This window comes from Papilio xuthus, unplaced genomic scaffold (assembly GCF_000836235.2).
Source record: "Papilio xuthus unplaced genomic scaffold, Pxut_1.1 DF828258.1, whole genome shotgun sequence".
Classification (NCBI taxonomy): domain Eukaryota; kingdom Metazoa; phylum Arthropoda; class Insecta; order Lepidoptera; family Papilionidae; genus Papilio; species Papilio xuthus.
The window spans coordinates 2685496-2708721 of record NW_013530391.1 but is presented as its reverse complement, the minus strand read 5'-3'; the positions used below and the strand labels follow the sequence as shown (position 1 = coordinate 2708721).

The window sequence follows — 23226 nt, the reverse complement described above, 5'->3', positions numbered from 1 at the left end:
GAGTTTGCGCATAACTTTTGACCATAGACCAAATTGAAACTTTTTTTTAAGGATATTTGACAGTTGACAGTTGGTGCATTGACTTTGACATATACTGTGCGTTTACGTTTACAAAAAATACAAAGTTAATTATTAGTTTAGTTTTATTCTAATTGTACTTGAAAGGTATTCATTTCAATTTACATATAGATAAGATAATGCTGGCATGGTTGGCACGTCTTCTTTAATATGATCTTTTACCAAATAATATTTAAAAGTTATTGTAATTCTTTTCGACTGTAAAAATTAAAACATGAAGGAACACCAGGGTGATTTATGTTCTAGATATATAAAAATATTCATCGTTGTGTCATGTTATTGGTAAGTAAATACATTTTTTTTGTACATTGTCAAAAAGTTTACTAACGTAAATGTTTTCTCTGACACGTATATATACGTTTTTTTAACTTTCGGCTTTTGAATAATAAAAACAACAAACACCTTAACAATGTTTTACTTATCTTTGAAGTACATATATTATTATATACACATTTATTTTATACCTTTATTAATCTACAAATGAATTATACAATTTAACAGAAATTTAAAATGTTTTCCTTGTTATGTTATTGAGTACAGTTTAACTTTAATAATTGTTACAGGGTTGTATCCATTGCCACAGTATTTGTTAACAAGACACTGTTAAGTAGTGACTCAGTATCACTGGATGCCCCTCTGTTTATAACATGGTTTCAATGTGTGGTATCCTTCACTATATGTTTCATATTAAGTAGAACTGGAGGAGTGCCTGGTGTATTCAATTTTCCAAAAGGTTCACCATGGAATATGGATGTGGTAAAAAAGGTAAACAAAATATATTACTAAATAAAATATTACAACATACCTATTTATAGACGGCAGATTGCAATACTAGTTAATATAGTTCCTGGTTTCTGTTCTTAAAGTTTTTTGTTTATCTAGTAACCTCTTCCATTAATTATGCAAGATTTTAACCATCACCTCTCCTCTGACAATGTATGATTTTAAAATATTCAAAAATACCTACACATAAAATCACATGTATAATTTAGTACAAAGTAATATTGAAATTTTGAAATTATATTAATTTATTCAATAATTTACCATCATGAGTTATAAAATAAATACATGTGATATCTTATTTTATTAAATAATGGTAACAAAGTATTTTAGAAATATGCATTTCAATTACATAAAAAAAAAATTGACTAAACCAGATTAGAATAATGTACAGAAACAACTAGAATAGTTTATATTAACTATTATATATTTCAGGTGATACCATTATCAATAATGTTCACATTAATGATAGCAACAAACAATATGTGCTTGAAGTATGTTGGTGTAGCTTTTTACTACATTGGACGGTCTCTAACCACCGTCTTTAATGTACTGCTGAGCTGGCTCCTGTTGCGGCAGACCACATCTCTAAGATGTGTGATGTGTTGTGCCTTCATCATATTTGGATTCTACTTAGGTGTAGACCAAGAGAATCTGTTAGGTAATAAGAATATATTATTTGTACCTTTATTGAGAGCTAGATGCATTTAATGTGCCGACCTCTCAATTCTGAGTTAAAAAAATAATGACATAAGTATGATGTTTAATAAAAATGGAAAAATACTGCTTTTTAGATTCTTCAGGCTCATACTTGTGGCTTTACTTGTGGCCACAGAATGTTCTACCACAATTTCATTAAAATTTGCTCAGTATTTAGAAATGCAAATATGATAAACGTAAAAAAGTAGATAATATAGTAATTTTAAAGTTTATAAATGTAATATTAAGGTTAAAATCTTAATTAATCGATCTAATTATTCTTTAAATCGTAAGTCACATTCGTAACCCAAATAATAATCGTTTTGTTTCTTCTGCCGGTAGATAAGATAATATTGATGATAATGAAATCTAAAGATATGGCCATTAAAATGTTTTTGATGTTAGTATTGTGACTAAGATCAGCTATTGAACTGCTTAGATATCATGTGTAGGAGAGAGAGACATAACAAATGTCATCTTTTGACCTTCCCCAATTTTTTTCATTTCTAATGAGGGGTTAAAATTAACATAATTAGAAAAGACTAATCCAGACTACCCTTATGAGACCCTGGGAATGATTTCATAGTTAAGGTCATATAAAAAGAATGGTGTGGAATGGGTTGACTGAAAAAACTACAGTAGTAGAAATGACAGTCAAGATGTCGACAAAAATTATGACGCAATGTTTATATACTATTGCGCCATCATAGTACCCAATAAAAATTGATTCGTCACTGTTATATGTGGTTTCTGGTTCTATTCTAGTATAAATTTCAAATATTATTAATACATGCCAGGATCATGCAATAAAAGTACAACTCATAGAGAACTTTATGCATTCGATTTATTTGACAACATATTTTATTATATTCGATATTAAAGTGTACAAATATTAGCGGTTATTTGACCTTGTTTTATTGTTTATAATGATGATTATGTTAGTTAGTTTTTTATCAACTATACGTGAGACAAGTAGCGTATAAAGATGAATGCGTGTTGATATATCGAGTCAGTATTGACGCGGATAGCGGCTCGAATATGAAGTGGTTGCTTATTGTAATGGTGTACGAAGTCTCAGCGCTCGCTCTCATTTACAGGATCGTTTTCCCTACTCGGTACCATATATGGAGTTATCGGGTCTTTCATGCTATCACTCTACTCGATATTTACTAAGAAAGTGTTGCCGAGCGTCAACCAGGAGGTCTGGCTGTTGTCATACTACAATAATGCATACTCGATTATATTGTTCCTGCCGCTGATCGTGATCAATGGAGAGGTGGGAGTTCTACTAAAGTATGCAAACTTCGATAGCACCTTCTTTTGGGTGCAAATGGTTATTGGTGGAGTTTGCGGCTTCGCTATTGGATATGTGACGTCATTGCAAATAAAGGTAAGAATTTAAATGGACAGGCATTTTGTTTGCTTAAGGGTAATTATGGATAGAATAGTAATTGCGTAGACAGTGTTTCTTTTAGTTATCCAAGTTATTTAGCTTATAATAGATGCAGATATAAAATGTCGCGCGGGGTCGCGGAAATTATAACCAAAAAGAAAGGTCGATGTAGTACATTATTTAAAATAGCCTATCTTGAATTTTAATGATTGGTCGAGTAGTTTGTGAATTTAGTCGTTACAAAACTATACACCCTCCCTAAGTATAATTTTAAAGTGGATAAACATATGTTAAAAATATTATTTTCTATCAACTTGTCCATCTTGAGTTGACTTTCAGTATATTCTAGAAAAATCTTTTGCATTTACTAGCTTATTATTAATTGTTAGTATTAGATATATTTTTAATTCGATAAGTATATGATGATTTCTCATTACGACGTGCAAAGCAATTAGTTATCAACATAAACAGCTCATTGATTGTAAATGGCAATGATAATGAGTTGTACGAAACGAATGCATTATGATAAAAAAGTCATCCGATGTCATTCCAGTGTTCTTATTTCCTTATCTGCCTTGGATGGTTCGATTTCTTTAAACATATAACGAAAGGGTAAAGACCAAAGATTACGTAGTTGTTTTATTACTACCTCAGTAATAATGCAACGACCATAGAATAAATCTTACTAATACTATTAATGTGAATATTTGCATAGATGGATGTTTATTTTTAACGTATCTCCGGAACGGCTGAACGGATTTTTAATTAAATTTTACACATATGTAGAACATAGTCAGGAAGAACACATAGGCTACTTTTTGTGTTGTTTTTTAACTCCGCGCGGACGAAGTCTTTCGACAGCTAGCTTATACCTTGATTTCTAATCAGAAAAGTCGCGCTATCCTTTTGCTAAGGAATCATCAGAAATAAATGACGTCATAAAGTTATCTTTAATCAACCGTGTCGATGTACTTTTCAAAATTTTTAACTAAAATTGTTTAATTAAGTAATAAATACTTTGATTAGAGATATAGGATAACAATAATTGTTGTATTTATCTTTAGAATCTTATATATAATTGCAGCGTAGACTAGAAACCGCAAAACTTTTTGATATTGAGTCGTGTGTAATGAATTTCGGTTAATGAAAACATACAGCTCTTATGAGATCTTAGATTTAGATTTACTCAGTTTAATATAAGAGATGTTTTGAATATATCATATTTCTTTTATTCCAGGTGACATCGCCTCTAACGCACAATATATCGGGAACGGCCAAAGCCTGCGCGCAAACAGTATTGGCAACTCAGTGGTACAACGAGACTAAGAACTATCTCTGGTGGTCGTCTAACCTTATTGTGTTAGGAAGTAGTGCGATGTACGCTAGGTTCAAACAAATTGAAATGGAAGAAAATTCTAGAAAACCTGTGCCCGAAGAGAAAAAAAGTCTTGTATGACAGTAAATTAATTTTTTATTGCATTTATTTTAGATATAAAATGTGTATTTGAGTGTACATGAGTATGTTAATTTATAATTAGTATTAAGAATCGTAAATGTTCGTTTATAAATAAAGGAACTACATAGGCGTGACCCAGTGCAATAAATATTTGGATAGCGTGACTATTATTGTTTTGTCCCAATTAGATTCCCAATAGTGTTTTATTGGGATTGGTTTTACGAAAGTGGGTCAAATTTTGGCCTATTAAATAAATTACAATCTAAAACATAGATGTTTATATGACCTAGTTAGGTCAACAGACAAACTATAATGACTTCATTTTTTTTTAAGTTTTATTCGACTTATACAGCTCTATATTTTTTAAATATTAAATAAAATAAATATATTTTGTATGTTGCATGAAAATATCTGACAGATATTTGATCTTTGTCTACTGTATAAGTGTTTGTGTTCCTATAATTTATTTTACAATACATTGTAGGTATTTAAAATGATTGTGTTCATCTGTTTTGTTTTATATTTGTTGTAATGTTTCCATCAAATAAACAGTGCGCATGGTCGATTTTGATTACCAAATAGTCATCCAAATTCTACAATATTATAAATATAATATGATGAAGTACTTACAGCGTTTTTATTTTCATATTTATTCATGATAGTACTCAGAATAACTAATATTAAACTAAAGACTTCGTAGGGTTTTTTTTTCAGAGGGGAATGCTTTATGCATACTCGCGGTAGTTATGTGAGATTCTCTTCCAGATGGGATGCATACCCACTAAACCCCTCTGTTCCTCCTACGCATCATGGCGAGGGCACGCTTGCGCTTTCGTCCGCGTCCTCGCCTGATTGACTTCGTAGTCATAACTGTACGTCTTAAATTATTGAATTGCTTTCTGCCCAGTGCTTCCTTGTATGTATTTAAAACAATGTTAAAATAAAATTAATTATTTTCCACATGTTCTCTTAGCATTTTTAATAATCTTTTTCTAATATATCTGTATTTGTCATGTTTACTTAAATTATTTGATTCATCAGGGTCAAATAAATGGTCATATAATTCACTGCCGTACACTTTGCTCCAATTCCTTGTGAATTTAGTACTATTAAAAGATATCCATTCTGTATAACGATAACGTTGAGTTCTTATACTATATCCCATTATTTTTATTTCTTTTAAACGAGGAGAATCGGAGTTTTTTCGCGGTTTTACTGACGGTCTTGGATATTGACTTATAGCGAAACCGCCATTTTGGTTTTTTCCCGCCATCATCGGAAGAAGACTTTTACCCTCGTAACATAGACTAGATTTGTCTCTGGTATTTTTACATTTTGGTATTCCTTTTATGCCAGTTACGTCAGCTATAGTTGGAAACACATCAATTTGTTCAACTGGGGTGTCAATAATATTCGGTGGAATTCCTGGGATATTAAAAATGAGTGGAACCCTTAACGATACATCAAAGTTACTGTATTTTGCCCATAGACCATTCTCACCTAATGACCAACCTGTAAAAATGTGTCATTATAAAGTTAAATATTGAGTTTCAATTTTATGGAATTTAAAACAAATACCCTGTCAGATAAAAAAATTAAGGACATACCATGATCGCTTGTTAGTATTATAACAGTATTATTAGTATTGACATAACTCATTAATTTTCCAATTAAATCATCGATATACAGAGCAGCAGCATAATAGCTCTGTCGTATTCTAATCGTCCATTTTGGTGGCATAATACCCATAGGGTAAGATATGTTAAGTTGGCGTATATCGTCTCTTTTACGAACATCACGCCACGGATGCCATGCAACTAATGGCATATCCTCTGGCTTGTTGGGATACTTTGGCGGTTTTACATTATGCTTAGATATTTTTTCTGCAAAAATATACATATTACGAAGTATTTCTTTGACTTTTTCGGTGTTATTTATTCAGATAATTAGACATGGTGACATCTTACCTAAATAATGTGATGGAAATTTTAAAGGTATATGCGGCTTGTGAAACCCAATGGCAAGGAAAAATGGGATATATTTATTTTCCTTTAGTATATTTATAGCAACTTTTAAAGATTGTAAATCGGGTAAAGTCTTTGCGGGTTGTTCATTCACCTTTACGGGGCAAACGAGATTACTCTGTAACCGCTTTGTTGTCCTATCTCTGCATACGGCCGCATCTTTGTATATTTCAGATGGTGGATGGTAAGGTAATTCTGACCAACTGTATGGGTAATCATCGGAGTAGTTCGAACTTGGGCCCGGGTGAAAAACTTTACCGATGGAATATGTGTGATAGCCGTTTGCTTTTAATAGTTGTGGTAGTGTTGTAAAATTGCTTACTTCATGGCGCCAATAACTATAAAAATCGTAGAGACGTAAAGCGTCCGGCCGACGACCAGTTAAGAGAGAGTTCCTGCTCGGTGCGCATAAGGCTTGCTGGCAAAATTAAAAAAAACATCGATTTGTATAGGATTTAATATTTTCTCTAAAATTAGTTCTTTACCCGTGAATCCGCGTTCGATTCTCAAGAAATACGACTTTAACCACTACACTTGACTATATTTTGACTTTGACTTTAACCCATACCTATTTATCACAAATATTTTGTTGTTACCTACCTGAGAAAATGCATTATTAAATGTAATTCCATTTTCTGCAATTTTCTTAATATTTGGTAAGTTTACATCTTTGTCGTGTAGATGGCGTAAATCGTCCACGTATAAAAATATGATGTTTTTCCTCGCCAAATCATCTGTATTTAAATGTTTTACCATTATAACACTACTTAAGTATGACAAAACAAAGATTGAGAAACTTAGGTTATGCATTTTCTCTTCATTCAATTGAGCTCTTTAAACCAATTTCTATTGTGATTTGTTGTGTTGTGAACAGCTTGCACAGATTGTATTAAAATTCCCGCGTTAATTCACACCAGTGCTGCCATCATGCAACTCACTGTCGACTACAATTTTTTTGCTATAATTATTTGTATTTATAATTATTTTTAATCAAACAAGTATTAAGGTAGATATATAATTTAATAATTAATTACATTATTGCATGTCAAATTTTAAATTTAGTTTATAAATAACCGACCTTGAAAAACAATAACTGGTACTGGATCAATTTTTCATTTTCACCTAATGTTGGTAGCCTTGTACTTATTATTGTGTAGTATGTATTGTACTTAGGTATATAGTTATATACAATTCGGCTTCATACATTCACTCACCACTACCTTTACATACAAAGTATACATATACATATCAATCATCTGTTCAATGTGGGTGTAGGGATTGTCAAAAACGCTACTGTATTGTGTTTTTTTTATAAAATACAAAAATAATTTAGATTTAGTTTAATAGAAGTACAAATAAAATCCTCTGTGTAGTATAAGAGATAGTGTACCAGTGTTTTTGTTTTTCGTGACGTCATTGTTTTCAATTGCCAGTTAAACTACGCAATTACATTGTTTTGCAGAAATGGATCTAAAATGAGAAATATTTTAGTTAAAAAGGTGAGTGAAGGACAAATTCCCTTTAAAATCCATGTTACGATGAGATGATATGTATTGCAATTAATATTTAATGGCTGAAAATAGTGCTTGAAGTTCATCGATTTCCTTTGTCCTATAATGCCCTAAAGGGTATAGGACCTAAATTGTAATTTATCTACCTGTTTTCTCTACAATGATTATTGTCTTTTATGTACATGAATATGTGTTAAGAATTTTAAGACATTCTTATGTTTTGAGGTAAAATAATATATTTTTTTTAATTATGTAATTTTGTTATTTAATATAGGTATGATTTTTTTTTATCAAATGTTATGTTTTTATTTTGTTTTATGCTCTGATAAACATATTGTTAATGTAATTTTGAATGACTCTCATTTGTTTATTTTCATTGTAAAGAAAATTAGCATATGCATATTTAAATATTTAGTAAGATTTTTGCTAGCATTTATTAATTTGGTCATACTTCTTGAATTATAAATATTTGTCTCATCTAACCAAGTGATCACAGTAAGGTTCACTTCAAGTATTCATTTTGGGTTAAGCTGGATTAAGTAGGTGCTTAGTTCTTACTCATAACTGTTTTTCTAAATTAAATTTGTTTATTAATTTTTTGTAAAGGCTAATAAATTACACTTTATTATGAGCTTCCTAGTCCAAATTTCTAGAATGTTATAATGAAAATCACTTTCTTTTTAAAAATTATTTTTCAACATAAAAATTTGCATCTGTATTTGGAATATTATGAAGTAACAATTTTATTAAAGGTCCTGGTCAAATATGTCAGCGGATTCACCGCGGCACGTGCGCTCTGGGGGGCCTATGATTGTGCCATCGCAGCCCCCAAGTGACAGAGGCCTTATAGATGCAGTGTCAGGGTTTATTAATGACGTCACACTCTCCTCATCCTCAAATGTAGACCCCAAAGATGTAATTCAATGGGCTAGGTAAGTTATCGGCCTAGTTGTTGTTGTAATCAATCTATAATTCCTGTATGAATAGATTTAATTTAAATTCTAACTTTATTAGATTCGAGACCGCTGATATAAATGAGCCTACACCTGAAGGTGACAGTGATAAGGATGTGTCACCATTACTGCTCATCTTGGGCTACGGTTCCGGAGTGCAAGTATGGTTGATACCAAACTCTGGGGAGGCCCAGGAGGTGCTCTCGTGGCGGCAAGGCACAGTGAGGGTGCTCCGTATACTGCCCACTCCGCAGCACGGCGATTGCTTTGCGTCGAAGAGGCCCCTCATCGCCTTGTGTGATTCAGCAAGCCCTGGACCCACATTTTGCTCGCTCAGTTTCATTTCAATAAGAGGAGGAGAACAGGTAAGATATAATTATTTAATTTAATAATCTTTTTCAGTGAAAATTATTTGGTTATCATTTGTTGTGCATAAACATTTTAAAGCAATGAGATTAAAAAATCATACGATGTTATTATCAAATAAAAAAAAAATTACGCGCAATAATCAACATGTTGATTTGAATTTAAAATACGCAAATTTTGTTATTAATTATGTATGTTTTACAAATGGAAACTTTAAGTGTAACAATACATAATTTAAAAAAAAACTAATTCAAAAAGAAAAATTAAAATATAAAATATTTATATATTAGGAACATACACGTTTATCAGTAAAAGCGAGTCAAATCGTTTGTTGTTATTTTGTTTTGTCTACCTTCTTATCAGATGTTACGTCTGAAGTTAGTTTATAGCGTTCCGCTGTCGATAAGCTATTATTATACTACAATCACTTTCACAGTCACATAATCTGATTATACAGCTGTTGTATATAAAGTAATATCACTCAACCTTATCATACTTTGTACCAGGCTGAATTTTCAATACAGATTGTCTCTCCACATCTTGCATAGAAGTTAATCAATTCTTATTCCCTTACGATACTTGACCAGATAACAGCACAGTTATTGTCAGCAAAATATGTGTAAAATTCAATATGGAATTCGAATGTTACTGATATTTTGATAATATAAAGTACTACGAAGTAGTAACATATTCTTTGGTCAATAAAAGACTGGGAACCCTAACGTGAAAATGCGAGAGATGGCGCTTTTTTCACTTAATGAAAATTTTTTTTTTTTAAATTCAGGTAAAGAGTATTAAATTCAAGAACCCTATCCTGGATGTGCTCGCCAACAAGCGGTCCGTGGTGGTGTCGTTCGCGGAGCGATTCGCAGTGTTCGATGCATCGTCTCTGGAGGACCGACTTGCGGTGACCACGTGCTACCCATGCCCTTGTCCCCTCGGCGGCAGCGCGCCAGTTAACCCGCTGGCTTTGGGAGATCGCTGGATTGCCTACGCAGACAAGAAATTAAATCCCTCGAAAAGGAGCAGTGGAGGATGTGAAGGTATTTACAAAACATTACTTACGATTGTGTTAGATAGAGGAAAACTTTAAAATCTTTATTATTTTATTACTACCTTAGAACAGTATATGTATTACCAAATTATATATAAATACAAAAAATACTACGTAAAATGAGCTCTTCCTTATGTACTTTTTATAAGCCATTTATTTTTATTATATATGTTTATAATAGTAACATTAAATTGTATTTCAATGTGTATAATATTTGTATCGTAATGCGTTGACCTTACGGCGTGGTCATAGTATCGCGCGGTCTATCAATGTCTTATTACCACACAGTACGTGCAGCTGTGGGAATCGCTGCAGTATTTACATCGCGTTAGCATTCAGTAGCGCGCGTGATATTTGTTAATCACTGCATTGTTTCCAGTTTTGTTATATTCGTAATGACAAAGATAATTAAAAAAAATCTGTGCAGTAGTTAGATGAATTAATGGTTCAATCTTTTACAGGTTGAGTTAGAATTTAATTGTCCTTGTTTATATAATGATATATATAATTGTAATTTTTATCGTAATTTTTTTTAATTCTTATTTTATAATGTTATAATAATTAGATAACAGATGGCGCTTGTTACGAAGTTACGAATATAACTTTTTGCACTGCCGCCGACAGATGGCGTTATATTTTTACATCTGAACGAACATCGCGGTGTAGAAAATCTTTTACGTCGAATCACGTTTGGCCAGTGTCAAAGTTTCGGCATCGCTTCTCGGCCTTTTGGCTAAGATCAAAGTGTAGTATCTGTTCTTTTCAGCTTAATATCTGAAAGTTCCCGCACTGCGGGACCAGTATATTAAACTGATTTTTGTATAACGACGGGATGTTCGGGGCTCGCTCCACTCCCGTCACGGGTCGGCCCGGCATTGCAGTGCCGCCGGGATCGGCCCACTATATCACTGTGGAAACTCCGGCTATGGCAAGTAAAATGAGACTCTATGCTCTGAACTAGCCGACTCTCGTTATGCACTTGGCATTGTGCATAGGTTATTTGGGTGGTCCCGGGCCGGTAGCCGCTGTTTACATTTCTTGTAAAAAAATTGCAAAATTATGCAGTCACCCCAATACTGGTTGTTTTTAGTTATTTTCACAAACTAATTATCATAATAATTAACGACTACCAGGTGTTTTGTACACAGGTGTTATATGATACCTGCCGAGGCCGTAACCTCGTCTTTACGACTGTTTAGCTAAACAGTTACTAAAAATATTAAATGAATTCTTAGTTATTCAAATTAAAAAAAAATTACTAACTTTTATAAAGAAATCATTGAAGTAAAATTTCATCAAAATGAGGTCATAGTAATGTATGTTGCTTTTAATTTGCAGGCGAAGGCGTGACAAGCTACACAGCGACAGTGCTCCACGCGGCGAAGTCGCTGAGCAAGGGTCTGCGGGGTCTAGGCGAGAGCGTGGCTCACAGCCTGGCGGGACGCAGCGCCTCGCAGTCACCCTCACCGCCCCACGCCGACACCCAGCAGCCGGGAGTCGTCACTATACTCGACATTGAGGTGTGCGCGCTAAACATGGAGTTACAGTGTGTCTCCGTCCCATTCATTTCTCTTTAAAAGAATGGAGATAGCAATAACGTGTTTACGCATGAGTTATAAAAGTAAAAGGACCTACTGCATATCTACAGTTTACATACTCTTTTTAAACAATACGCTGTTTCACAATGACTGAATTATACGTTCCAGATAATAGTCGAAAAACAACTCGATGCTAGATAGTCGTTTTAAAAAAAATTTTAAACGTAAAAATTTCCAATTTCAGGGTAACGAAGACGAGGACGGTCAGGGCAACGAGGAGCCATGCGATCCGATAGTGGCACACTTCGTGGCGCACTCGGAGGCGATCATCGCGCTGAAGTTTGACGCGAGCGGGATGCTGCTAGTGACGGCAGACCGGCGTGGGCATGACTTCCACGTGTTCCGCATCAACCCGCACCCCTTCGGCCCCACGCTCGCCTCCGTACACCATCTCTATATACTGCACCGTGGTGATACAACCGCCAAAGTTCAGGTACAAACTTCTTGTTTGAAATCACCCAAATGAAAACTTATTAAAAAGCAATTTAATTAAATTGAAGTTTTTATATATGTAAATTTGGTATATCTGTTGCTGCTCAGTGTTATAACTGTCGTTGCATTTGAATAAATACATATTGCTATCACTTTTTCCAAAGATAAGGAAAGAGATAGCAATATTATGTTTGGCATAAGTGCGAGGGTAGTTGAGTCTTAGGGTAATTGATTATTGTGTGTAGGATATAGCGCTGTCACCTGATTCTCGTTGGACGGCGATTTCTACGTTGCGTGGTACGACGCATGTGTTCGCCATCAGTCCGTACGGGGGCGCTTGCGGCGTGCGCACGCACACGCAGCCGCGCGTCGTCAATCGACTCTCTCGCTTCCACCGCTCGGCCGGACTGCCCATACACTCCGCTGCGCACGCGCACAGCCCGGTACGTACACAATACAATGCAACGCATATAAGGTCATCCTAATACACACACATACGCGCAAAAGTAGACTTTTAGGTGATTTCAAATAACATATATGCTGATATACTTCTTACTATCCATTCGATTTTTTTGTATTTTCCGTGTTTTTTTTTCTTTTTATGCATACAATATGAAATAAAAATATACATTTTTTCACTTTTTAATTATTTAAATTGAATATTACAGGTATGTGAGAGTGGATGGACGGGGTCTGTGAGCGGGCAGGGGCCGTGGTACCCCAACCCGCGACTGCCGCCATTCCCTGCTCCCACAGTCACGCAGCCTCTGGCACAGCTGCGTCCCACCTCCAACTTGCCTACGCACACCATCACCAGGACCAGCTCCGGTAAAATTCTTGATTCCCTTCTTATTATTTGTGTTCTAATTGCCACAAAGTCCTTAATTGATCACCAAGAGAGCGCCTAAGTGTAATTTTCTCATACAACATTTATAATAAGGGACATTTAATGATTAGCTGTGGTAGTAAAAGTAAGAATTATCAATATTAAGTCTAAATAAGAGATACATATTTTTTTAATTATTATACATGTCTTTTGATACTAAAGTGCATTTATAAGGAGCGAGTATGTGTGAGAACGAGATGGAAGATTTAATCAGAGTGTATTGCAATTAAGAGTTGTCTGTAGCTGTGTGGTGACGTACTATCTATCTTGTAGGTCGTCAGCGTCTATCGTCTCTATCAGAGGAGAGCAGCAGTGCTCCACTGTTGGCGCGCGCGTGCTTTGGCTCAGGCGGCGCGGGGGCTGCGGGGACTGCGGGCGCGGGGCGGGGTGCAGCTGTCTCGCTCTACCTCATGGCAGCCAGCGGATCTCTACTACATCTCATATTGCACCCGAGACCAGCACGCAGTATGTACACACATGTATCTTTCTTACTAATATTATAAGTGCGAAGGTTTAGATGGATGGATGGATGGATGGATCTTCAGAATGGCTGCATGGATCTCGCTGAAATTTGACATAGATGTAGAACATAGATTGGATGAACACATAAGCTACATAATAGGTGTTGTTTTAAGTTCCATGCGTACAGAATCGAGGGCGACAGCTAGTATTATAATATATTTTCTTGCGATAAATAAACAAGGAAACTCAATATTAAAATTTGTAGATGCATTTTCAGTGTTTGGAAGAATGTGACAAATAAAAGATTTTAAAGGTTTATTTGGTTGTAATCATTAGTACGTAAGCTGCAGAAGTAAATTTTATGATAAACAGGAAATATCCTTTTAATTTTGGATAAATTTATAAATGCCCGCATTTACCTACCGCAGTTACCTTCCCGTAAAAGTCATACCAAAAGAGCCAGCCGTTTCTGATATGTAAAAATTTAAAAAATCTTCACACGTACAAAATTGTATTTTTTTCAATATCATCATCATTTCATTAAATTATCTAGTTGTTGTACTTATGTGTTTATGGTATGTGTGTGCGCAGATGTACCGAAGGAGAAGTTGTGCGACGAGTCTCCCGTGGAGTTGGAGGTGGAGCCGGCTGCGCAATGGCCGCTGCAGCGCACGCCCGCCGCCGCAGATCTGCTCGCACCACTCCCGCCCTCCAGCCCGCTGCTGCAGACCCTCTCCTGCAGGGTCAGTATACCCTCCTTCCACACAAACACACCAAGAGAATATACGGTTCCCTTGCCGATCAGATTATAGACGTGATGGCCATTCCACTGTTTCATTTTATCATGGGAATATAATTTTCATTACAAGACATTTTAAAAATAAACTGAAGTAAAATTAATTATGAATAGCTACTAGCTTTGAAGTAAATTGAAAAAAATCTAAAAATATTTATTGTTTACATTATTGAAAGAAGGAGTACACTTAACCGATAGGTAATTATTTGTGTGTTACAGAGATGTGTGGAGGTGTGTATGAGCGAGGAGGAGCGGTGGCTGTCGCAGGTGGAGATAGTGACGCACGCGGGCCCACATCGCCGGCTCTGGATGGGGCCGCAGTTCGTCTTCAAGACATACAACTGCACCGGGTAAATACATACATCCAATATTGTATATCTTACTAGTCTTACTAATATTATAACTGCGAATGATTGGATGGATGGATGGGTCTTGTTGATAAATCTTGCTAAAATTTGCCATAGATGTAAAATTTTTATTAAGTTTTTTTTTTTAATTCCTCGCGGACAGAGTCGCGGTCGATAGCTAGTAATAAATAAAAATGGTAGGTAAGTAGGTAAGGTTTTATTTGTTAATGAATATTTGTGTGTTCAGGTCAAACTCGTCGCTGTCAGAGGCGGAGACGGTGGAGGTGGAGGCGGGGGGACGCGGCGCGGCGCGCTCCACGCCCGTCAACATGCCCGGCGCGCGCCCCGCTGTGCCTGTACTCATCGACTCCGGCTCTGCTAGTTAGTATGCATTTAACTATTATCATATGCATCATCAACTCGCCCTTATCCCTATCGAGGGTCGGCACAATATGTACTACTCCTCCATATATCTCTATCAACCGTTATATCTGTATCTACCCCCTTCCTATGCATATGTTCACACATTTCATCCATACTTTTTTTTGGTCTCTCCCTACCTTTGTAACCATCCACATTGAATCTCATTATCATATGCCTTAACGATAATTACTTACTACATTAGCGCAACAATTCATATAGACTTGACTTTTGACACCAGAGAGCGCCACCATCGCCTTTCTTTGTTTTTACCTATAAACTGTGGAAAATAAAAATCGGTCCAGCAGTTGGTCAAGTACTTGGTCATATAGTTAGACGAAATATCGAGGGCTGGATATTTCTCCTATTTATTCTATACGAACTAAAACATGTGTGTTGATATACATAAAAGATAAATCAATTTCTATTATTAGTTCGAAGTCTCATCACCGCTACCAATTGAAATCCAATTCCAAATTTCAATGATCAAATAGGCACAAATTACCATGGTTTATAACCTGTCTTATGTATAGAAGTTAATGGTTATAGGTGATTTAGTATTTGACTTGTGAACTTTCCAGGTTCTTTAGAACATTCACCGTCGGACAGTTTCCGTCGCAAGTCTCTGCTGGCGGAGAGCGGACGCGCTTCCTGCGATGTGCAGCTGCGTGAGGATCTCGCTGAGGCCATGAAGGAGGACCACGGTATGTTATATCTCATATTCTGCCATCTCATTGTACAAATACACACTCTATGTCAATCGAATTGGGTACATTTTCATTTGCACGTATTTCAAACTGCTTAAGTTGTAATGATTGGTATATTGAAATTGTTGTCGAATAGTAAATATTATTCAGTTACTTGTTGGAGTTCATACACGATTTGTATATACATTTCTACCAACACTATTTGTCATATATCTATTAGTTTTCTAAACATTTCTCGCGTTTATGTCATATCTTATTGTTTGTCTCGCGTAATAAAAATATAAATCATTACACAGACCCTGTGTTAATTCTAAACCATACAGTACATACAAATACTGTGCAATTGATTTGTTATTAGATTTTTTATTGCTTTGAATGCGTTTTGGAAATGGGAAAAAACGCGTTTTATCATAGTGTAAATATAAGTGAAACTCTGTGCTTTATCATAATATCGTAAACAATTGCTGTTGGCCTTTGTAAAAAGTATCGTGATTGTTACGACAATATTTCTAACAAAATAATAACATACACAAATCATGAAGCATGTCGAACGCACAAGAACGAAGCCTTGATCGGAGGAGACGAAGAAAGCATTAACTATAACGTTGGAATCGACGAGACGATATCGAATCGAAGTTCCGTCGGAATCCGTTCGTATCGGGTCCGCTCACAGCCGCCCTCGTACCGAAGCCAAAGGCATCCATAACCTTGTGTCGGCTTTAACGTAATGCTTCCTTCCAAATCTCCTCCGTGGCGAGATATTAACGTGGTTGCCTTCGGTTTCGTGTAGGGTGGGAGCGGGAACGGGAGCGGGAGCGGGAGCGGGAGCAGGCTAGCGAGCGCGCGGGCCGCAGCCCGGGAGTGGTGCGCGCCGTCAACCCGCGCGGGACCGTCGCCGTGCCGCTGGCGGAGGCCGCGCCGGCGCCGCTCGACCCCGACTCCTACACCACCTCCAACGCCGACGAGGCTACCTTCCGCCCCGTCGTGCGCGCCCCCGCCTCCCTGCCGCTGCAGCCCGACCTGCCCCTCAGACCTCTTCCTCGGACCACCACCATCCCCGTCGAAAACGTTTCCCCACTCCCCCATCTCTCTCCCGACGAAGTGCTCCCCCTCAACACGGACGTCATCATCCCGGCCGCTCTCAACGTAGAAAATTGGCTGTCGGACAATTTTGCTTCCAATGACGTTGCTACGGATATACATAGATCGAAAAATATCGGTGGGCAGGTCCCACAGAAAGTAGATAGAGACAATGTAGAAGTTAATTTAAGTAAGGATCTCGATAGCGAGGAGATGCAGTGTAAGCGCGATGTACGTGAGAGTTCCTCGGCGAAAGTCGAGTCGGAGTGCGAGGTTAAAACTAAATCACTGCCAAAATCGAATAGGTCCTCGGATGATATTCAACCGACGACCCGTATTAGATGTAAGAAATCTCCCACCAAATTGCCTGTTAGTGAGAAAGTTGCTAGTGACATTAGTTTTAAGAATATTAAAAAATCGGACGTTGATAATAAATCAACAAAGGATTGTGAGAAAGACAGAGAAGAGAAAAAGTCATTTGCAGGTATCAAAAATAAGGATGATAATCCTTTAAAGAAAGGCGAGTCACCGGCTAAAAGATCTAAAGATTTAGGCGATAAAAAAGAGTTGAAAGAAGTTAATGAAGCGATACAAGTGCCACATAAATTTATGCCTGATGTTGAAAAACAAAGTGAAACTCAACCGAAACCAATTATTCGTGATACCGAAAAACATTGTGATATAGAAATGAAACCAGCATCAACCAGAGCAAATGATACAAAAACGAACAAGACTTCTAAACAAGAGTTTGACATTGAACCATTAAATGCTATCAAGGAAAAACATATTCCAGAAACCATTAATAAAAACGAGAAGAAAGCTTGCGACACGGCTTTAAATGATACAAAGAACACGAAAAATGAAGAATCTTCTTTGCTTACTAAAGAAAATGAAGATATTAAAGTTAAAACAAAGAAAAGTCGAAAAACGCGAAAGACTCAAGAAGATACTATTGCAAAAGATGACGAGGATAGTTTTGTAGAAATACACAATATAGAAGAAGATACGCAATCAGCGGACACGGGCGAATTAGTTTCTATATCCTCACCATTCGAAGAATATGAACCATCGACCTCTTTCTTATCTAAAAATAAGAAGTCACGGTCTCCGAAAATTAACATTAACGAAGGAAATGGCTACGAACAAAATTTGGAAGAAGCTATACGAGAAACTGAGCAAATAACTAAATCCAAATCTCATAATAATTCTGATATAAACAAATCCGAATTTGATTTACTATCTGATTTTAGATCGTTTAAAAAAGAAAACACAAGAAAATGTTCGGCAATAGAGATAGTGAATTTCGAAACTAGCGAAAGTAAATTGTTAGAAGAAATTAGTTGCTCAATAGGCAATGAAAAGACATCAAAAACTAAAGCACAATTACCAAGTAAATCAGAAGAAGCATCTGCAACAGAATCTAAAGAAGTTTATGTTATAAATACAACCGAAGACGATTTCCCAGATATACAAATAACAAGGGCTAACAAACCTCGGAAAAAATCACCTCAGCCTACAGTAGACGCAAGCAATGATAGCAAAGCAATCGCTAAAACACCTATCAAATCTTGGAGTACCATAGCCGCATCTAAAAATGTTAAAAAGCCAGAAACAGATAAAAATGTAGTTCCAATAGAGACGACTACTAAAAACAATAATATAGAAGATGAAATGTTTAAACGAGAAGTACAAAAATCTTCTATACCTGTTGAAACATCGCTGCAAGAGAAATTAGTCGAGCTTTGTAAAAGGACAGATATAATCGTGGCTGAATGTGGTGAGCCGTCAGGTTTAAATTTCGTAGAGGAACATCATTCTGTAATACAGGAAGTTCCCCCATTAGACGGTTTGGGTTTCGGCTTGGATGAATTCAAACTAGAGGTGATGAAAGACAGCTTACTTGAAGTAGCAGATGTTAAAGTTGAAAGTCCGATTTGCAAAATCACTTTAGACGATATACTGACATCTATGCAAGACAATACAACTAAAGTGATTGAATCTAGTACATTTAATTTGATTGATATTGAAAAGTCCCCTTTAAAGAAGGGTAAAAGTTGCAGTATAATTGAAACAGATAAAATTACTTCTCAGGAAGTAAAGATAGATGAAGAAGGGAAGTCAGAAAAAGACAATGAAGTAATGGAAAAATCGTCTGATGACGATGTGACGTCACCAGTTGTATCCACGGATAGCGATAAGGATGAAAAGAAAAGTCCTTCAAGTCCAGCTCAGTCGTCATCAAAGCAATCTAAATCTAAAAAATCACGTAGAAAGAAAAAGTAATAGGAAATGTGTTCAGATGTTTGAGCTTCTATTTTACCCTAGGCTATGATAACGGATATTCGAAACTGCTGCTATTAGGCAAATAATATTTAGTTAAGTGTGGCAATAATAAAACATGCACATGTGAAATTAAAAAAAAAAATCAAAAACATTAAACTGTGTTTATTGCGTAATAATAATTATGTAGGACAATTAATATATCGCCTGTTGTGAGAATTAGCGGTAAATTATCACAGTTTTATCATTAAAAAAATCTTATAAAAAATATAAAAGTAGCAAAATAATAAAAAAGGTGAAAGGAAAATAACAAAAAAAGTAACTTCTGAAGGTGATTTTACTTCATTAAAATGTATACTCAATTTTTAGATTTTATTAGGTAAAAAAATTATTAATTTTACGTAAAACATTTTAATAATTTTTAATTAATAATATTGTTTAATTTTAATTTAGCAACTTGCAATGGTCATGGGAAATCATGATTTGTATTTTTTGACTAGAAAATTTTAGAATTTATCGAGGTTTGTTGTTGCAAATGTTTGTTCTTGATGAGAATAGTTCACTGCAAGGAAATCTTCATCCTGTGTATTCACAAGAGCGAAATAGTTAATGCCGTGCTTCTTATGGTACTTATTTCTTTAATTTATTTAGTTCATAGAACGATTAGGTTTAAATGCTTTATTTCACATCAGAATAATACACGCTATGTTATCCACTAATATTTTTTTTAATTAATGAGGTTAGTAAGTCGTTCTTTTATTCGATTTAACTTTGCTGTACAAAGCAGAATCTCTTATTGTATAATTTCAAAATTATTTATTATAAATATTTATCTTTTTTTTACTCGTCCTCGTCATTTGTATATATATTTATGTATTAGTTTTTAAAACTAAAAATGTCTTCTTATAAATTATCTATCTAATGTATACAAATTATTATCATACTTGGTCTTTCCATCTCTGAAGTTCTGAGCAAATATTGTATTTATACACAGTATGAGCAAGACGAAATTATGCAAGTGAGCGAGACATCCTATACAGTAATCATGGCGGCTAAAGTCATTTTTGACACATCATCTTAATGTCCGTCAAGTATATCTGACTCGGTGGACATAAGTTACACTAAATATGACAGCTCACTAGCTCCTTTTATGCCATTTTCTATGGCTATTTTCTACATCCATGTAGGTTTTACATATTTTCTGAGAGTACCAACCGATTGTAGTCTCTCACAGGATTAGACATGCTTGTTCGAATATAACTTCAAAAATGTATACTTGTAGTCAGTATTATGTATTTCCAGCGTCTGTGTTGTGTCCCCGCAATTACCTGATTTTTTGATGATATATCCACTGTACAAAATGTTTATAGTTTTTACTGTAATTTGTAAATTGTGATCAATGTGAAATAAAAAAATAATTTTATTTGTCTATATTAAGACTACAATGCACAGCTATAGTTCAATTAAGTATTATACACAAAGATTTTTTTCTTTTATTTTATTTACCATGTTAATGTAACATGACAAATATTTATTTTTTATAAAAATTTACACGACATATTTATTTGATTATTTTTATTTAGTTTTAATAGGAAAATTTGATTGGTGCATAATATTTTTAAAATATAGACGAAATTTTACTTGTTCGTATTTAGATTATTATTTTGGTTAATATTGGAATGTGATAAAGACACGGCTTTTTGATTAATTTTTTTTTTTTAATTATCAACTACCAAAAAAAAATGTGAACAGAAATGAAATTTAAATATGCACTTGTTTGTATTTTTTTGTATTGTAATTAGTATAATTATTCGCTCGAAGCAAAACATTTTTTTTGACAAAATACATATTGTGAAATAATTTGCCAAAAACATGAAATTAAAAAAAAACTTTCGTTTTTTATGGCAATTATTTAAATGTTAATTCGGTTGAGATTTTCAATTAAACTATATTTTCGGCTTACTTTACAAAAAAATATGTTTTATGACATTACTTTTTGATAAATTTCAATTTTTAAGCTGTAGAATGAAGTTTTTTTTAGTAAATTTGATCCCCCTGTAATGTTGTTCAAATATTAACTTTTAACTCTTTGCTAACTGCCTTGTATCAGACACATTTGTTGTAGTCATGGAATGTTTGAAATATTGCTAAATTAATAAAATCAGCATTTTGGAAATTCAAAAACTATTCACTGTGTTTTATTTTTACCTGACAACAAAAAAAAAATACACAATACACTGCCCAAAAAAAACTATTAAACAATTTTTTTAAACTTTATACTTTAGAACTATAGTCATGATTATCATACTATTATTAGAGCTGTCTTCTATTTTCTATTTCCAAGAAGAAAGGTTTTAAGAAAATTGTCATAAAAATTCCTATTTAACAAGTAAAACCGAAACCCTTGTTAATAGAATGCATTCACACACAAATCTATTAAAATATCTATATTTTATCACACTATTTTATTTATTTAATTGGAAATTATGTATAAATTGTGATAATTTAACACACGTTTGTAGGCAATGCGGGTGGAGGTCGTTTCGAGGCGGAGGCGGAGGAACTGAGCTCGAGCAGCTTCAGCTCTGCGTCGCGCGCCTCGCTCGACCCGCCCTCTTCACCCACGCCTAGCTGCAGCGGAGACAACCTCATGCACTTCCCCGGAGACTCCAGCAGCTCTGTCTGAACATACGACTAACACTTACACAATGTCAAACATTGTCCCCTTTGCCTAACTTGACTATGACTATGACTCCTTTGACTATGTTGTATACTTTGACATCTTTGTAAGTTGACCTTGACTAATTTGTTAATTTTGACTAACTTGTGACCTACAACAAAAATTGTATCTTTTTATAAACTATCTTGCTAGAACTAGTATTTTTGCCATTTTTTTTTTTCGTTATTATCAAGGGATATTGGTGAATTTCATTATAAAATTGGATAATATGAATTTTACTTACTTAAAAAAGATTATTCTGAATTTGATTTCAGTTCAATGATTTGTATTTGTATTTGTAAGTCTCAAATTGTATGTTGATTTTGTAAATTAGTTTAGCCTTTATCTATGATAGGCGACAAATAATACGATATGAAGTTTTGCCTAATTTTTTAATAATTGTATTCTGCCATTCTAATTAAATGCGAATGTGTTTGCGGATCATATTATATTGCATTGTAATTTTTTTACTATGTTTTTGTAAGCTTTTTACTTTCTGTTTTAGTAGTTTTAAGTAATTATCTCAAATAGAATTAAATTTCTTCTTAACAATTTTTGTATTGTCATAATGTGTCACGTATTTCACGTAATGCTTTTTGTATTTAAAATAAGATTTTTATATACTTTCAATTATATCACGAGATTGATGGAAAAAAAAGTTATGTATAAAATTCAACAAAATAAAGAAACTTTTTAATTATAAAATATATTTATATGTATATGTATTTTTTACACGTTATTTTTTCTATAAACATTTTAAATTTAATTAATAAACACATCTAATAAATTTTGGTGAGAACGCTTTATATATTTAAAGCTTGGAAACATTTCAGATATCTTCAGTATCAGCCTATTTCAATATGTACAGTCGTGGAAATCCGCGGTGTTCCACTTACAGAAAAATTGCCTTGTTCCTTTTTACAGAATAACATTTAAGGTGGCACGTTGTGTACACGACGAGATAATAATTAAAAGCAATTGCCGTGTGACCGACCTTTTTTCATACGTTCGTTTGGTTAATGTTTCGCGTTGTCATCTCAATGGGTACGAAACTTTTAAGGTTGAACACCGCCAGGTTCATCGAGTGTACGTGAAAAAATGCAATGTATGAACGAAGGTGGATGTGACATTAAAAAAACAACTTAAATATGCATTATTATAATTATGCTTAAGAAGGCTTAATAT

The 23226-nt window shown here is 34.6% G+C and overlaps 3 protein-coding genes across 3 annotated transcripts; 2 read left to right on the top strand and 1 right to left on the bottom strand.

Moving 5' to 3' along the window:
* Positions 1-84: 84 nt before the first annotated feature.
* On the top strand, positions 85-4451 carry nac (GDP-fucose transporter nac). Its single transcript, XM_013306348.1, has 5 exons — positions 85-360; positions 642-843; positions 1294-1519; positions 2655-2947; positions 4188-4451. The coding sequence occupies exons 1-5, from the start codon at positions 293-295 to the stop codon at positions 4404-4406; spliced, it is 1008 nt and encodes a 335-aa protein (XP_013161802.1). The 5' UTR covers positions 85-292; the 3' UTR covers positions 4407-4451.
* Positions 4452-5103: 652 nt separating this feature from the next.
* On the bottom strand, positions 5104-7293 carry Ids (iduronate 2-sulfatase). The gene is made up of 4 exons (XM_013306145.1): positions 7031-7293; positions 6374-6848; positions 6014-6289; positions 5104-5918 (listed from the first exon to the last, which is right to left on the bottom strand). Exons 1-4 carry the CDS (start codon positions 7238-7240, stop codon positions 5353-5355), a joined length of 1527 nt encoding a protein of 508 aa, XP_013161599.1. The 5' UTR covers positions 7241-7293; the 3' UTR covers positions 5104-5352.
* Positions 7294-7636: 343 nt separating this feature from the next.
* LOC106113351 (uncharacterized) lies at positions 7637-20150 on the top strand. Its single transcript, XM_013306075.1, has 14 exons — positions 7637-7929; positions 8694-8873; positions 8956-9259; positions 10045-10303; positions 11653-11834; positions 12097-12345; positions 12590-12787; positions 13013-13172; positions 13504-13695; positions 14284-14435; positions 14708-14838; positions 15083-15216; positions 15837-15959; positions 16753-20150. Exons 2-14 carry the CDS (start codon positions 8707-8709, stop codon positions 19323-19325), a joined length of 4824 nt encoding a protein of 1607 aa, XP_013161529.1. The 5' UTR covers positions 7637-7929; positions 8694-8706; the 3' UTR covers positions 19326-20150.
* Positions 20151-23226: the final 3076 nt, after the last annotated feature.